The 18122-nt window shown below is 35.9% G+C and overlaps 1 protein-coding gene across 3 annotated transcripts in view; it reads right to left on the bottom strand.

Moving 5' to 3' along the window:
• Nrk (Nik related kinase) overlaps positions 1-18122 on the bottom strand; it is a 97264-nt gene that overhangs the window by 12984 nt on the left and 66158 nt on the right. For 2 of the 3 annotated variants that reach the window (NM_001411591.1, NM_001191797.1), the window contains 10 exons: positions 17672-17739; positions 16103-16197; positions 13309-13406; positions 10301-10644; positions 8822-9122; positions 6958-7123; positions 6312-6383; positions 4443-4586; positions 1657-1815; positions 375-475 (listed from right to left, as the gene is read on the bottom strand). In NM_001411591.1, coding sequence (NP_001398520.1) covers positions 375-475; positions 1657-1815; positions 4443-4586; positions 6312-6383; positions 6958-7123; positions 8822-9122; positions 10301-10644; positions 13309-13406; positions 16103-16197; positions 17672-17739 — 1548 coding nt within the window. Of the gene's footprint in view, positions 1-370; positions 476-1656; positions 1816-4442; positions 4587-6311; positions 6384-6957; positions 7124-8821; positions 9123-10300; positions 10645-13308; positions 13407-16102; positions 16198-17671; positions 17740-18122 lie in introns of all 3 variants that reach the window. The other variant, XM_063280008.1, reaches the window with a different exon arrangement.

The raw sequence follows: 18122 nt of genomic DNA, 5'->3' as shown, positions 1-18122 counted from the left end.
TCTCCATCCCCCCACCCCCACTAAGAGAGAACACAGACTTTCTGTTCAAGTCATTGGGATGGCACCTGAAGCCTGTGTTTGGGCCTCTAGAAGAGAAGATCTTCATGTTGACTACAGGAAATGGGAGTGTGGAGCTGGTGGGAATGTCCTGTAAGGGGAAGGGTTGGGGAATTCCCTCAAACTCTCCCTTGCTGTGGCACCTGTGGATTGTCTAAAAAAGGGTTAAATGATAATTATTGACATGGTATATTCAAATTGCAATAACTATAGCCGAATGGTATTTATCTCCACATCTATATTTCAAACTACTATTTTGTTTACAATGTCTTCTTAAGAGAAAAAAACAGCATGACGTAAATGAAATGGCCACTCACTTTAATGGCAGTGCTTTCATTGAAGGATTTTGGTGCCCACGCATACAGGTGAATTGATGATTTCAAAGCAATTGCAATGTATGTTGTTTCTTCATGATGAACTATAATGGCAACATACAAAAATGTTATACCTCATAATTACCAAGAATAGATGGGTGTTTATTATCACAAACAACACATTAAGAGCAAAAGTTACATTATTTGTAGAATAGTCATACAAATCAAATATTTTTTAAAACAATAGGAATACAGATAAACTGAATACATTTAATACTCACAAAGTAAACTCTGCTCATATGAGCTCAATGGCTCCAAGACCATTCAATAAAAACAAACAAAAAACCCACAGAGCCTTAAACACAAAGTGCTGCGACATGTGGTAATGTATATGCAAAAGAATACAGTGGGTCACTCCCTCATAACATACACACACATTAGGGCAATATGAGTCAAAGATCTAAATGTTATTGCTTATGCTATAAAAGTCTATGTAGTAAACAAAAATAGCATAAATCTTAACTTTCTATATGGCAATGTATTCTTACATTGGACAAAATTTATATATAAATAATACAAGAAAAAATAAATTAAGCTTCGTCAAAATTTAAAACTTTTGTGCACCTTAGGGCATAAGAAAGTGAATCTGACCCTGGTAGTGTTCACCTGAAGGGCCAATTGTTTCCGAGTAAAATGAAGCTGAGACTAGAGTGGATTTGATTCAGAAATGGAAGAGAATGGGACAGTATTACTTCATAGTCATCGACATCTGAGAACAGAATTCAAAGGCCAAAGGGAGTAATTACTATGTTTACAGAGACATTCGCGGAGAAATACAGGACACAAAAACATTCGGTAGTGAAACTAGTGAAATATTAGTAGCAAGAGTCAACAGATCACAGAAAACCTCCTTTTCAGATTCACGATAAAATTTCCCAGTCAGCATTGAATGGGTTCATAGTTTATTGCTATTCAAAGGAGAGAAAACACCATACGCATCCCTGCAAGTAGCTGAAGATGTGCCAAGTGCATTTATAGTGAGGAAATTTAAATCAAAGACTAAGAGTGACTAGTAAAGGAAGAAAGAAGTCAACCAAATTTAATTCCCAGAGCAATTTTAGCCAATAGGTCTGAGTATCTAGAAAAGGCCTGGGAGATGTCTCCATGACAATCCCTCTGGGAATTTTTTCCTTTCCTCATCTTGTCTTTTGCAATTATGAACCTCTCCACGTGAAGGAACGCAGAAACTATAGGTAGCAATGTTCAATGTTTGAAATGGACTTACGGATACTGAAGTGTTCACAGCCAATCAACTTATCCAGAGATTTGCAGGCTTTCTCTCTCTTCAGCATTGCTTTCTGCCTTTTCTTACTTTCTGGATCATTATTCAGAATCTTGTTCCTCAGCCAAGTCAGATGATACACGCGAAGTCTGTTCTTGCGGCCTGGTAGGAAAACATGATGCTATTCTGATTGTTTTATTTTCTAGAAATGTGAAGGAGGAAGGCGCACTGCTCTTTAAACAAATGCTCATTAAATAAAAGTCACTTTTAAAAGCAGACAGATTACTAGACTCTTCTAATCCAACTCAAGAAACAGTTGGGTTCTACTGGCTACCTCTGTGCCTGTCTGAAGTGGATCTAAAATAATCCACTAGGACACATTCAGACTGTCTTTAGGAAGCAAACCCAACCACTGTTATTATTACAGAGCTTGTTTTTATATATTTATGATGCACGATGTTGTATTTTAATTCATGTAGGCATTGGGAAATGAGCATATTCATTACCTTAATTTAAAATTTTTATTTATGGTGAGTACATTCAAATTCCTATCTTCTGACTATTTTGAAATATAAAATGCCTTATTTTTATTACATTTACCTATTGTGCCATAGAACAACAAAATGTTATACTCTCATTTAATCTTTACCTATTATGTACCTGTTCTACATCACGTTTCTTTCCCCTTTCCTTTAATCCAGCCTTTGGCAGCCATCAGTCTAGTCTCAGTTTCTTTGAGACAATGTTTTAATTATTTCTTTTACTTTTTAAAGTTATAATATAATCACATCATTTCCCTCTTCCCTTCCCTCCCTCCAAGCGTTCCCTTACAACACTTTTTTCTCTCTTTCACAGCTATGAGGTAGTTGTCATTAATTGTTATGTCGAGATATGCATATACATGGCTATTCCTAATATATAAATAGAGCCTGTTGAGAATATTTTTATATCCTATTCATGAGTGAGATTGTCTTTAATTTTATTTTCCTAATAACTAAATCTATCAAGTTCTTATAAGAACTAAAAGTCCTATTATTGAATTTATTTACATTTTCTTAGCCATTTTTAAGATTGTTACAAAAGTTCCAATAATAAGAATTTTTTTTTGAGACCATGTTTGCCTCCAACACAGAGATATATCTTCCTGTGTCCTGCTGAGTGCTGAGATTAAAGTATGTACCACACTCAGCCTACAAAGTAAAATTCTTGATACAATTGATTTTACTGTGTTTTCATAGGGAAATGTTAAAGAGGGGTTATGGTTCCAAAAACTATACTTATTATCACTTGAATCTTAACTGGTAAACTACTGAATAACTTCATATTGCATCCTTGAAAGATTTTTTTCCACAGTAGCTTTGGAAGTCTCATCTGATAATGATATTTGTATAGTATTTGACACAAAAATATTTTGTAGGATGAGGGATACTTGTGTACAATTTACGGGGCCCTAATTTTAAACCCCAGATTAAACAGAACCAAATCACATTTGGATTAAGTTTACTATAAAGTCTGAGTCTAATGGGTTTTTTCCTCTAATCAAACTTTGATGTAGAATGTCCCATCAAGTCAGTGTATAATATGGCAATTTGCACACACACACACACACACACACACACACACACACACATATACATATATATATATATATTCCACATATATCTCATATGTTATGAAGTACAACACTCATAACAGTGGTTGGCATGGTTTTATTTGATGGCCAAACCTTATGTTAACCATTCCCATTAATTCTTTAGTTGTCTTTCATTTTCAGATACTGAATCCTGTTTAGTGTTATGTCTCAAACGGAGGACAAGGGCTAACTAAGGTGCTTATTAACATATCAAAGCAGACACAAGGTGCCAGGTTGTCTCAGCATTCCTGTGTCCTCCTGGGGGGAGCATATCCTGCCTATGGCCCTGAACTCTGCTGCTCAAGGCAGGCCCACCCTTCCCCCAGCTGCCCTTCCCTATATAACTCAGCCATTTTGGCTACATGGTCCTTTAACCCTTTTGCCTTTTGGCCTCTTGACTTGACCTCGTGGCTGCCACTCAAGGTCCCCCTCTCCCGTCTCCTCATAAGGCCCCAGTCATTCTGCTGGTCGTGTTCACTTTAGGCTCTCCCAGGTCTATGCCCCTAGCTAAGCTTTGTTTTGTATCTACAATAAATCTCTATATCATTGCTAGAAACAGTCATGTGCTCTGTTTACTTATCTTTTTCTATTCATTTAGTAGTCACACTTTAACACCAACTTACTTGCTTTTTCATTGTTAAGTTTCAGGCTCTGACTGATCAAGAGATTATGAAAATCCACTACTGTTTGGGAAAGGTGTAGGTGTCTTTAGGGCATCCATTCTTGTACCTAACCTTGTCTGTATGCCCTTGTAATGAGGTGGAGACAGGTACAATTCTCTCTTTTATCCAAATAGTAATTCATTTGTTTTTTTGTTGTTTCAGAGACATCAAAAGCTAGACGGTGGATATTGGTGTAGTCCCTTGTGCATGTGATTGAACCTCTGCAGTTTTAGAGACAACTCTGAAAGGAGCTTTGAAAGATGCAAAAGTAGTTTTCCTGATCTCTAACCTAGGTTATGTGAATCAAGATCAAAGAGATTTTGTTTAAATTGCAAATGGATATGAAATCACAGGTAGGAAATTCTGCTGTCCCAATTAAAGGTTATATTTAAAGTGCTTCCCTATGAACACTTTCACCTAAGAAAGCCTTTAACCTAGTTTGCAGTTCAATTATTCCACATAATTACTCAGTTAATTTTAGGTTTTAAACAAACCAGAGATGGTAATCAGCAAATTGAGCTGCTCCACGACTTGAATCTGGCGGAATGGTCTTCGTTTTACAAGTTTAATGATTTCTGCCTTTCCACTTCTGTCCATCAGATACAGATGAGATTTGGTGCCCAGCAACAAATTGACTCCTGTTCAGATATAGATGAGGCAAAGGGCTGTATTAGTTGATTGATTTTATTGGCGAGTATTCATTCTACAGAAAGGGGTTCACTAGGATGCATTTATACTTATCTATCACATAATTTAATCAAAGTCACTGTCATTACCCCTCCTCCTCTGTATTATTTTTCCTTCTCACTCCTTCTAGTCCCCTTCTATTTCCCAATAGTCTCAATTATACTTATAGGACTTTAAAGAAAAAAATCCTAGATTTTACATATAAGGCAAAATGGGATATTTCTATTTACACATTTGACTCATTTCAATAATCAGCTATAGCCTTTTTTCTTACACATGATTTTATTCTTTTTCACAGCTGAATAATACTGTCTACACATGTATTCCATCTTTCTTTACCCTTTATCTTTTGTTTTTTCTAACTATTTATGTGTAATTACTTTTGTAATTTTACCTTGCTAATTTGTGTAATAAGATGACTTTTATCATTTCGGGCAAATGTTTCTATAATACTATCTCAGGCCTTGTTAATCTCATATTATTCAACTAAGTATATGCCTATCAGAGTAGTGCCCTAAAATGTGTAAATAGATGTTCATACATACAAATATTCTATTTTCCTGCTGTCTAATGTGCCCTCTGAAATAAAGAATATTGCATATATCAGATCACTAATTTTTAATTGTCACAAACATGTCTAGAATCAATTGGCTCTTCTGACAGTTACCTTTAAGAAAATTTAGTCTATACATATTCAGTTAATTTCAATTCATTTTCTAGACATGAACTACACTTCTGGGTACTTGCCAGACTGAAGTGGCATATGCAATATTGTCTGAGCCACTAAATTAGCAAAACATTGAGGATTTCTTCTGAGGGCATCAACTATAGAGTTAAATTTGCTGGTTTCTATTTTTCATTCTAAAAACATGTCTTCTGTTCAATCACACATTAGGTGAAAAATCTACAAAGCATTAAGTTAGAAGTTGGTGTTTACTTTGGACCTCTCTCCTGGTTGTATTAAGTTACTTTTTAGGAAAGTACTATGAAAACAAGCTTGGGACAAACTATAATCTCAGCCCTATCGATATGGTCATAACTTTTGTAAAAAAAAAACCAGTTGAAAAAAATTGCTAAATTAAAAAATTTATAGAGAAAAATTATACATTCTCTAGACTTCAAAATTGTAACCCCTACAACTCTTTCTTGTAATAAGTATATGCTAAGTTAGAAAAAAATCAAATTCAAATTTTCAAATAGTTACAATGAAGTCTAAGTTTGTATTTCACTCTAGTTAACACATGCGAAAAAAGCATAAAAGTAGAAGACATTAATTCAACAAGCCAAATCAACCCTAAACAAATTACTATAAATTTGTTTCTAATGTATTGGTAATGGTGAAAAATGTTTTACTTCCACAAACTTTGAAAGTTTACTACACAAATATGGATTTACAAATATAATATGTCCCTGAGCTTGTGGTCTACCTGACTATGGGTGGATCCCGCCCCCCTAATTAGGTTGCCTTGTCTGGCCTTAGTGGGAGAGGATGTGCTTAGTCCTGCAGTGACTTTTATGTGTGGGGTTGAGGGAGTGATGATGACATCCAGAGGGTGAAGGTGGAACGGAGGGGAAGACTTGCATGAGGGGGCACTGGGCAGAAGGGCTTGATATTGGGATGTAAAGTGAATAAAAAAATAAATTAAAAAATCCTCAGTTCACGAAATCAAACTCACCCCACAGAGAACCACAGAAGATTTCATGCGAGAATTCCCTTTCATACGCATGGATTATTGGTTTGTTATATGCTGGAGAGACAGAGAGTGGGTTAACATTGACTTCAGATAATAGCTGAGATGTCTTTTCAGGCACCTAAATAAATCCAACATATACTGTAAAGGGTGAAGGTACTGAGACAAATCACTGGTCTATACACTAAATGTGCCAAGTATTTCCATCATGTAGATGTCCCTCAAAGTTTGGTTTCATTATTGCATTTCATCTTTTATGTGAGCTTTTGTAAATTCTTAACGCATTGGGAAATACAAATTATAGTGATTAAAATACATTGCTGAGTGTGAATGAGATTTGTGGCTTTCACAGTAGTGCAAAACCAAGAATTGAGTGAAGGACTAAACTTCTCAATAGCAGGTGAAGTCAAATCTTGTCACCAAAGAGATTGGGTGACAGGTGGGTATGATAGCAAGGGTTTGTGATCCCAGGAAGATCTCGCCAGTCTGATGAATAATTTTTTTAAAGCATGCATAAATCTCAATTTATACCAAATGAATATTCAATCTCTTTGATTCATCACACATCATGAATTATGGTATAAGCAAGTAGAGGCATTCCGCATTGAAAGATCACACCGGAAATACTCACAGTCACTCATAATGTCAGTATCCGAAGCAGAACCTCTGGAAGATGAGCGTCTGAGAGGAAAACCCAATGTTGGTTCTGCTCTATCATTGTTTTGCTCACCATCAAGGGAAAAGGATGTGATCTCCAGGGCAATTGAATCTGACGTCTCAGTTCCAGCATCTGATTGCTAAAAGGAGACCAAAGACCCAACTTTAATGTTTTTGTTATGGGTGACTTGAAAGTTTAAATGCCAAATCTATAATATATACATCCTTAAAATTCCATATCTACTAAAAATATTCAGCAGTATCACCTGAGAAGTAAATTTATTATTGAGGTAATTTGAAGTGAGAAATAGAAGGAGCATTAGATTGCCAAATGTACAATTTCAGATGTAATTTCTGTGAAAGTAGACCAGGTACTGTGCCAGTAAGCTTGATTATGTACCTGCATGAAGAGTTACCTCTGATTCAGTTAGAAGGAAAGCAAAACTTTTGGAAATCACAAGTTGTCTGGGTCAGAGAGCTGGTAAGTAGAGGATCTTAGTAAGGCTTGAAAGGAATCTGACCCCCAAGTATATGTGCCAAACAGTTATTTGAAGCCCAACATGAGGGTATTGCATCTGTTAGTTTAGAATATCTACAGAGGTGGGTCTCATGGCACAGGCATGAGAATATAATGCTGGCACATGGAAGGCGGTTGTCATGAGTCTTAGAAGCTCCAGGCTAGCATGAGCCTACAGAGATAGGCCTGATCCTAAAACTAAAACAAAACAAATACAAGAGAATAAAACACACCAAAAATACATGGCTTAGGAAAACTGATAGTAAGAAGAAGCTTTGGGGGGCGTGAGGTCAAATGAAAGATGGAAAACAAAACAAAAAACTGAAATTACAAAATTCTTAAGAGTATGCACACTTCACTATAAGTCTTGCATGCTTCCATTTAAGGAGTAGACACTTAAGGATAAAAGCCGCCAAACATGGCAATACTATGTGGAAATTTTATCAACTCTCTGTTGAGAGAACTGAATGTCAGGGGAAGAATTGGGAGTTAATTATTCAGGAAGATAAAAGTGTATCAGCCTAGATGCCTAGTAGCAGAAAACAAAAAATGTGGTATGTACATATATGTGATAAAATTTTATTCAGCCACAAAGAAAAATGAAATCAAAAAATTTCAATTTAATGTATGTTTGTGGAAATTATTATATTAATGGATACAATTCTACTCAGAAGCATATTTCCTATTCTTTATGATATACAGACAGGTCCTAGATTTTAATTTATATATCTACAAATATATACATATGTGTGTATGTACACTATAGAACTAGAAGTAATTGTGAATGAGTGGGAGAAAGATTTTATGCAAGAGTAGTGAGGGAAAATTGGTCAAGAGAGTACATGTGAGTTGAGAGTTAAATGGAGACAAACAGGATACAATTGAGGGGCAGAGGAAGGGCAAGAAGAGGAAGACTAACCAAAGCAAAGCAAGTATGAGAATGCTATAATGAAATCTATTCCTTTGTGTGCTATATAAAATGCTAATGGTTGCATAATTTTGTATATGTCCAAATGCTAGCAATTCACATATTTAACATGAAAAATTCCCATATTTGTATTCTACAGCTATAAAGAATTTTGCCAGTTCCTTGAAATACTATCCCAAGAGTATAACCTGACATAAAATGACAAAATAAATCAGGTTCTTTCCCTTGGAAGTACATAGGTATCAAATTGTACGTAGTAAAGATGCCATGTATTTATAATTTAAATAATTTCAGGATTTGAGGGAAAAAGGTTATAGTCCATGTTAAATGCTATAATGTTACATACATATCATGTGCTGACATACATTTACAAGAGAAGTATACTTTCATTACCTCTTGTTCATTTTCAAAATCTGGGAATACATGTTGTTGATCCAGTCCTGCCCCATCTCTATGGAATCCACATGCGCCATTCTCTCCGCTGCTTCCATTGACTTCCCTGTATCTGTTACCTCGTCGACCGCCCATGTGGCCTTCATGTCCTTCCTGGCTTCCAAAGGCTGCGCTTGCTCCACTGGCAGCTCCATGGTAATTGCTGGCTTCATTGTCTCCATAGGCTCTGAAAGCCCCTCGCCTTAGATCACGGCCATCATTACCAGCATTCTTCAAGATTCCCCCTCTGCAATAACTTGCCCTGGTAACAAAGAGGAATTAATAAAAGAAGGCCATTCAATACAAACACAAAACAAAGCCATAAAAGGAGAGAGAAAGAAAACTAATATTTCACACACACACACACACACACACACACACACACACACACACACACACACACACGTTATGTTCAGGAATGTTTTTGCTCTTTCTGAATGCTTTTGGTCTACAGACATGAAATATTCCCCAATGCTTTGCCAATACTAAACACTGAATTAACACTGTTAAGTCTGTGTAATCATTGTGGAGACAGAGGAAAAAGAAGTACATTTCTGCGTTGTTAGGTGCATATAACTGGGTAGCTACAGAAAAAGCTAATTTTTCTTAAATAGAAATTTACTAATAAATTTTTGTCACATTTAATGATCAACCCCATTGTAGTATTAGAATATTTCAGTATTTTATAGTATGCTAATTTGAACATATGCTTTCACACATTTCCATATGTAGCAAGAGCTCTGCTATAGACACCTTAGTCAACTACTCTCACCAGAAAGTTCATGTAATATAGGCTTCGAATGTTAGAGGATGAGTAAGAGAATCACATGATCAGTGTTTATAAGTACTATTTTTAAAATACCAGTATCTTGTTTTGCATGGACTACAATATTAAATATATGTCCCTATTGTGATCTTAAAAGAAAAGCTGTGTGAGAATAGAACATTTTTTTTATAGATTATTTATTTTGGGAAAAACTCGAAAGATCTTTTTGTAAGTTAACCAATGAAATGGATACTGACGATATTAAATTGATCTCATAGACATAGTAAAATCTCAACTCTCTGAGAAATGCTTAACTTGGCTTGCAAATAGTGGTAGAATACTTCATTTTTTACCCCATTTCTCATTGTGATTTTATAGGGAAAGGAGATTTTTGTGGCATTAATTTTTAAGAGAAACCTCATACAGTCTCTGCTATCAAGAAACTAATAAATAACTGAATTTAAATTGTATATGCATTTTCTAATACAGAAATATTAAATTCAGAACTAAATGCACTAACTTATAAAAATTTAAATTACAATATGAAACATTTACCACTATGTGATTTAAACACATTAATTTTCCAAAGCTCTGCTAAATTTTAAAATAAACCAAATATGCCAATAATTCTAAATTTATAAGCATCTACTGTATAATGAGAGAGACAAACTAACCTTGGCCCATTGAAAGCAGCACCACGACTATCACCTCTGTTTCGAAAAGACCCATCACTGTAGTGACGGTTACCATGGCCTCTATAGCCATTTGCCTGATGATTCATGTCATCATGGCCACTGGCATAGTTTTCTTCATAAGCATAATTTGAAGCTCGTCCATCACCATTAGCATCAGCATCATAGAGTTCAACATAATCACCATCTTCTTCATGTCGCCTAGTGGCAGGTGTAGGGTTTACCCAATCATCCCAGAAGACTTCAGAGAGTGGGTTACAGCCTACCCATTCGTTTGTCAAGTACACAGGGGGTGATATTTTTCCCACTTTAAATCCATCTGGAACCTGTGTGTACAAGAAAGGTTAAGGTAGTCTCTAATAGCTTCTCATTTTTTTTTTAAATTTAGATAGCAGAACTTTCCAAAATGACAAGTTAAAACATGTTAACATTATATTCTTTATTGAAACAAATGTCCACTCACTACATAAAGAAAATATTTTAGTGAAATGAGTTGCCCAAACCAAACAGTGTTTACTAGTGGACACTGTAGATCACAAGGCAACTTTACTCACTGTTTTATTAACCCTACTTGCCTGCTGAGGAGTACCTTTCATTTGATGCCAGACAATATGTTCTAGACAAAGTTGGTTATTTCCTTTTGTTTTATCCTAACACAAATATTAGGGTAAAGCTCTTGAAATACATAGGTTATTTTCCCAGTTTTGTCTGCATAGGCTATACACTATCTTAAATTACTTCAAATGCCTCCAAAAAGCAAGCAAATACAAATGCAATTATTATGGTAGGTATAGAAGTATGTATGTACGATACAATAGGGGTATTATAGGACAAAACAGCAACCAACATATTGGGAAAAGATCTTCACCAATCCTACATCTGATAGAGGGCTAATATCCACTATATACAAAGAACTCAAGAAGTTGGACTCCAGACAGCCAAATAACCCTATTAAAAATGGGGTATAGAGCTAAACAAAGAATTCTCAACTGAGAAGCACCTAAAGAAATGCTCAACATGCTTAGTCATCAGGGAAATGCAAATCAAAACAACCCTGAGATTCCACCTCACACCTGTCAGAATGGCTGAGATCAAAAACTCAGGTGACAGTAGATGCTGGCAAGGATGTGGAGAAAGAGGAACACTCCTCCATTATTGGCAGGATTGCAAGCTGGTACAACCACTCTGGAAATCTGTCTAGAGGTTCCTCAGAAAATTGGACATAGTATTACCTGAGGACCCAGCTATACCACTCCTGGGAATATACCCAAAAGATGCTCTAACATATAACACTAATGTTCATAGCAGCCTTATTTATAATATCCAGAAGCTGAAAAGATCCCAGATGCCCTTCAACAGAGGAATAGATACAGAAGATGTTGTATATTTACACAATGGAGTACTACTCAGCTATCAAAAACAATGACTTCATGAAGTTCATGACAAATGGATGGAACTAGAAAATAGTATCCTGAGTGAGGTAACCCAATCACAAAGAAACACACATAATATGTACTTGCTGATAAGTGGATATTAGCCCAAAGGCTTGAATTACCTAAGATACAATCCACAGACCACAGGAAGCTCAAGAAGAAGGATGACCGAAATGCAGATGCTTCAGTCCTTCTTAGACGAGGGAACAAAATACTCACAGGAGGAAATAGAGAGAGACAAAGTTTGGAGCCAAGACTGAAGAAAAGTCTATCCAGAGAGTGCACACATGATTCATCCCACATGCAGTCACCAAACCCAGTCATTATTGGGGATGCCAAGAGGTGCATGCTGACAGAAGCCTAATATAGCTGTCACCTGAGAGGCTCTGCCAGATCCTGACCAATAGAGAGGCAGATGCTTGAAGCCAACCATCTGACTAAGAATGGGGTCCCCAACAGAGGAGTTAGAGAAAGGACTGAGGTAACTGAGGGGGTTTGCAACACCATATGAAGAACAACAATATCAACCAACCAGACACCCCAGAGCTCCCAGGAACTAAACTAACAACCAAAGAGTACACATGGACAGACACATGTCTCCAGCCTCATATGTAGCAGAGGATGGCCTTGCTGGGCACCCACTGGGAGAAGAGGCCCTTGGTCCTGTGAAGACTTGATGCCCCAGTGTAGGGAAATGCCAGGGTGGGCAGGAAAGAAGGAGTAGGGGGAGCACGTACATGGAGGCAGGGGTGGGATGGGGTTTCTGGAGAGGAAACTGGGAAAGTTGATAACATTTGAAATGTAAATAAAGAAAATATACAATAAAATGGAAATTAAATAAAAGAAAATTAAATAATATGATCTGAAAACGCATTGAAAATATTTAGGGAGGCCTTTTGCTTATTCAATCAGAAGACAATATTTTTCACTAATATTTTATTTGTTTCATTATCTAAGAAATACTATTAAGCAGAAGTTGAAAATGTGACTTATACCTTTTGGTCATAGATTAGTCTGGATGTATCCATTTGTCAAATTACTTTCCTATATACTCTATTTGCATTTTGTGTGCTACTGGGGTTGAACCTAGAGTCATGACTAAGCTAGGCAAGTGCTCTACCACTAAGCTCTATCTTCAGCACCTCTTACCAACACATTTGATAAAAATGTTAATATACAATATTGTTTGCTCTTTCCCCATTTCCATTTTAACTTACAAATTTTGTATCCTGAATCCTTGCCCAACAATATGATCTTTTTATAAACATTTAAACTCTTAACTCCTTATGTGCATGAGTGTTTGCCTATGTAGATATGTATATCTTGTGTGTGCCAGGTACACACAAAAGCCAGATTAGGGTTTTAAGTCTCTTGGAACTGGAGTTACAGATGATTGTGAGTCATCAGATAAATTCTGGAAAACAAACCCTTGTCGTTGAAAGAGAAACAAGTGCTGAGCCATCTTTCCAGTCCCTAACCTCAGGGTTGGAAGGTCAGAAAGAATAGGTCAAACCAAACTGATGTTAAAAATAGAAGTGCATTATGATATAAACCTACATGGATATCAATCAGTAACCTCTGATCAATAGTAGAATAAGGCGGCGATGACTGGGACTTCCTCCTAGTCACAGGGCTGTCCTCCTCAGAAGATGACTCTACGGAATGCCAAAAGTACATTAGTAACAGCAGAGATTTCACAATTGTTTCCTTTTGTGTAGTGGATCAATTCAATAGCTCACTGTTTTTCCTTCATCCTTTGTAATTCAATTACAGAAGTATCACCTTATATTTAAAACCTAATGTGCCTGTGATCTTGTGTTCTGCTTTCTGCAGGCGCAAGTTTCATTCACGGTACAGACCTACAAGGTATTTTTGTCTTCAGTATTTAGTGTACACTTGATAAATCTCTGTAAGAGAGTAGACAGTAAAGCTAGTAAGCATGTAGACCCATTAGAATCTCTGTAAGAGGGTAGAGAGGAAGGCTAGTAAGCATGCAGTCCCATTAGAATCTCTGTAAGAGGGTAAGGCAGTAAGGCATGTAGAATCATTAGAATCTCTGCAAGAGGGTGGGACAGTAAGGCCTGTAGACCCGTAAGAGAGTAGACAGTGAGGCTAGTAAGCATGTAGACCCATTAGAATCTCTGTAAGAGGTTAGGCAGTAAGGCTAGTAAGCATGCGGACCCATTAGAATCTCTGTAAGAGAGTGGACTGTAAGGCATGTAGACCCATTAAATTCTCTGTAAGAGAGTAGACAGTAAGGCTAGTAAGCACGTAGACCCATTAGAATCTCTGCAAGAGGGTGGACAGTAAGGCATGTAGATCCAATAGAAATCAAAGATTAAGAAGAAGAAAGACTGAGTGCCAGTCTAAAGAGTAGGAAAGAGGTCCAAGATGTAATCTGAAGATGAAAAACTCTTGAATGTGTACTGCAATATTAAACATCTCCAGTTTTAACCCACTTAATATATTCCCAAATAGTTGAATAAAAATAAAGACTGAACTAATAAAAATTACAAAATTTAACTATGTTTCATGAAAATGGAAAGTTATGATTTGTGAAATAACTTTCTGCGGTAATAGAAATACTTTCTGTCTGTTCTACCCTCCATGGCCAATGAACATTTTGGCTACTGAGCATTTAAAGCACCTAAGAAATAAACCATTAAACATTTATTTAATTTTTTTGTTTTCATTTTAATAATCACATGTGACATGGCTGTTTACTGTCACATTGGCCAGCACAATTCCATTATGATGACATTTCTATTTAAAGTACAAATTCTTTTACTTGGTCAGTACAGGTTTTAAAAACTATGCTGTACTAAATAATAAGAAGTTTTAAAATTTCAGTGCAAATATTTAAAAGGCTCAGAAATTAGTGGTCTAGGTGGACATATTTGTTATAAGGAATGCTTATTTCTAGGTATATAATAGATAAATATCACTGCCCCCTTTATCTGTAAACTAAGTCTACATAGGCAGTCTAGACACTACAAATAACCCCCTTGCATTTGTAAATGCTGTTATCATTGAGAATGTTATATCCCATATCAGAGAATGTGCATTCTTGCCCTCTAATACTGTTGTAACCTTCCTACTTATTATTTATTCAGGAAGTAACACTGCATGTCTTTTAGGGTAGAAGTAGGCCTGTGATAAAGGTTGAGTGTTCAGTGATTTCTCTGGTTTGCCTACGGTGAGGTGATTTTTTTTTTCCTATGGGGAAGGCAAACCCACTGGGAATCTCACATGGTCTGTGTCATACACATAACAGAGTCTCAGCCCTAAAAGGTTTTGCTAGTATTTGCAGAGATAGTACTGCTTCCTTCTCTTATTAATATCAATGGATTATTTTATTTCAAAAAGGCAAGTGAATGGACCACAGAATTTATGTGTTTGCCACGTCTTAGCAAGTTTATAACTGACCAAAACAGAAGGAAAACATTCCTAAAATTTTGCCTGATCTTTTCAAAACAGGATTTTTATCAGAAAATACACAATGAAAACAACTGTTTTATCATATTATTCTCCTAAGCTGGACTAAGGTTTTAAAACTCAGATATTTGAATATTTGGTCTTCTATAGCTCCTATAATATAAATAGTTAACAAAAGTCTATATGCTAACTTCTTCACAAATAAAGTGAAGGCTTGGTGAGGAAATGTTCTTTAGTTAAACATGTCTTGCATACTTAAAAGTGGAAAATGGCAGGTTTTATGACGCAATGCACAGTTTTTGGATTTTTCATAATGTTTACAAATGTATAATAGATTTAAAGTCTCTGAAATGAAAACCACTGTTTGGAAATGATACTTGCAATTTTACAAGCTATCTTAGTATTATGTGATCAATTAATTTTCCATGTATTTTCAATAGAGCCACAAGTTTGTAATATTTCATCAATGTGTAATGTTGTACATGCCATAGTTTCAAGAGATGAAACCAAATGACAAAGAAGTCTGTCCTCACGATTATTTGACTTGATGTCATAAAAGTAGCCCTACTACACTTTGGCTAGTTGAATGCGCTTTCTAGATTTCCTGCCATTATCTATCTCCTCTGGGATTCCATTCCTCAGAGGCCCCACTGCTTACTCTAACTCCAAATCTAATCAACATCTTGTCTTAATATTACTTGGCCTACCTAACATTTTCATGTGATCCTTCTTGAAGTTCTTTTTTTTTTTTCTTTTTTCTTTTTTCCAGAGCTGGGGACCGAACCCAGGGCCTTGTGCTTGCTAGGCAAGCGCTCTACCACTGAGCTAAATCCCCAACCCCTTGAAGTTCTTTTATACCTTTGAAATATAAGCTGCTAATATTAGGCCTATGTTGAAACTTTCAGTTTTGAATCACCTGATTCTGCTTGAAAATTCCGAGGATTTAGGGAGTTCCTCGGTCTGATGTCCATCGGCTGCTGAGCTTCTTCCAAAAGAGCCTGCTCACAGACACTAAAATGAGAGAGCAAAGGTTTAAGGAAGGTATGTATATAATCATTATAAGCATATTGGGAAGTTTTATCTTCATCTCTTAAAGTCATCTCTGAAGGAAACTCAAACTAAACCCAAAGAAAGAAAAAAATTTTTTTCTCCCATAGATGTTATGTGAAGATATAAAGTCACAAGATTTAAAAAAATTACGTCATAGGGTTATGCTTATTATATATGTATTCTCTATCAACTGTCCATATTGTACAATATCTTTACTTTTGAATTTTAGTTGTCATATTGTTTTCCATGAATATTTTGCTATATTAGTAAGTCCAAATCAATTTACTTAAGGGCAAAAATTATTTGGAGCTGTGATTAAAACATATTTTCCCCTCCCCTTCCACCTGCTTCTGTGAGAGTGCTCTCACCTCCACCCACTCCTACCCCATCATCCTGGCATTCCCCTACACTGGGGAATAGGGTAGAGGGTTTGAGGATCAGAAACTGGGAAAGGGGATAACATTTGAAACGTAAATAAAGAAAATATCCAATAAAACTTTTTTTTCAGCAGGGACACGTGTCTGTGCGTGCATGCGTGTGAGAGTGCGTGCGTACGTGCGTGGGTGTTTGTGTGCATGCAACTAGAAGTAAAAAAAAAGTCACACTGCATATGTGGAAGTCATAGAGGCAATTTGTGGAACATGATTTGCTCTTTTGACTGTGTGCATGTTAAGGAACTGAACTCAGGTCAATATTGGGATTGAAACAATGTGCTCTTACCCGCTGAGCCACCTCACTGACTCTGTCTTAATATCTTAATACAAGGAACGGTCAATAGCTATTTGCTCAATGACTGACCAAGTCAACATAGACTAAAGTTCTCTCCACTGTGAGTTTAGTCTATTTTAAAAATTACATTTCCAACAGAAAACTGACTTATGGAACATAATCTTTGAAAAATCACTGAAACCAAGAATGCTACAGAAATTAAAACTATAATAAAGTTTCTATGCGCATATGTCATCTTATTAATATGCGATCTTATTTATAGGACAATGATTCATATGTATGATTAGGACTTCAGAAAACTTTTCAGCTTTCTCATTCTGTAGCATTAGCTTCTGCATTTATGAACAATTTCTCTTTTATTATGTTGTACATGTGAGAAAACTCACCTGACATGTATTAAATCCTACTGCAAAATGGATAGTATCAAATAAATTGTTGTGATCACTTCTATTAGTATATTATTAAAATTGTTAGGTAATTATTGAATTGAGTCACATGGACCAAATATGAGCAGTGTTACTGGAAGATCTTGCTATTGGGTCACTGCAGTTAGGTTTTTAAATAAAAGCCAGTTTTGCCAATGGCTATGATGTTAGTGATAATAGAATTTTTGACCTCACACAGAAATTAATGTCAAAGAAACAAAATTTTGTTTTTTTTCAGTCTCACAGTTACTCACAAATAATTTTAAAACAGTGACACATACCTTGGAGAAAATTTCACACGATGTGTACGATTCCGGTTGCAAGGCATAGGAGCAGATCTCTCTTGGACCTTAGAGATACAATACAATGGATTGATAAGATTTATTATCATAAATTCCTTTGAGTTGCTAATTTATTAGAAAATTACTTCCTTCACATATATTTCCCAAATATCTAACTAAAAAACACAGTTATTATAAACTGAACTTATTTTTAGAGTTATAACCTTAGAACTAGTTAACAATAATTTCTGGTGGTTTCTTAGAACATTAGCAGAACATTAGCATAGAAGTAGACTCTGGAAAATATGTAGTCAAAAGTTTTCTTGTTATTATTGAGCAATCATTATCCCAGAGAAGGATAATGGCTCTTCTAAAGTTGTACAAACTAAAATCATCTAATTCCACCTTCAGGAGCGGGATTTCTCAATTCAAGGCCAGCCTGGTCTACACA

Source organism: Rattus norvegicus, chromosome X (genome assembly GCF_036323735.1).
Source record: "Rattus norvegicus strain BN/NHsdMcwi chromosome X, GRCr8, whole genome shotgun sequence".
Taxonomy (NCBI): Eukaryota; Metazoa; Chordata; class Mammalia; order Rodentia; family Muridae; genus Rattus; species Rattus norvegicus.
This window is presented reverse-complemented; position numbering and strand designations above follow the sequence as displayed.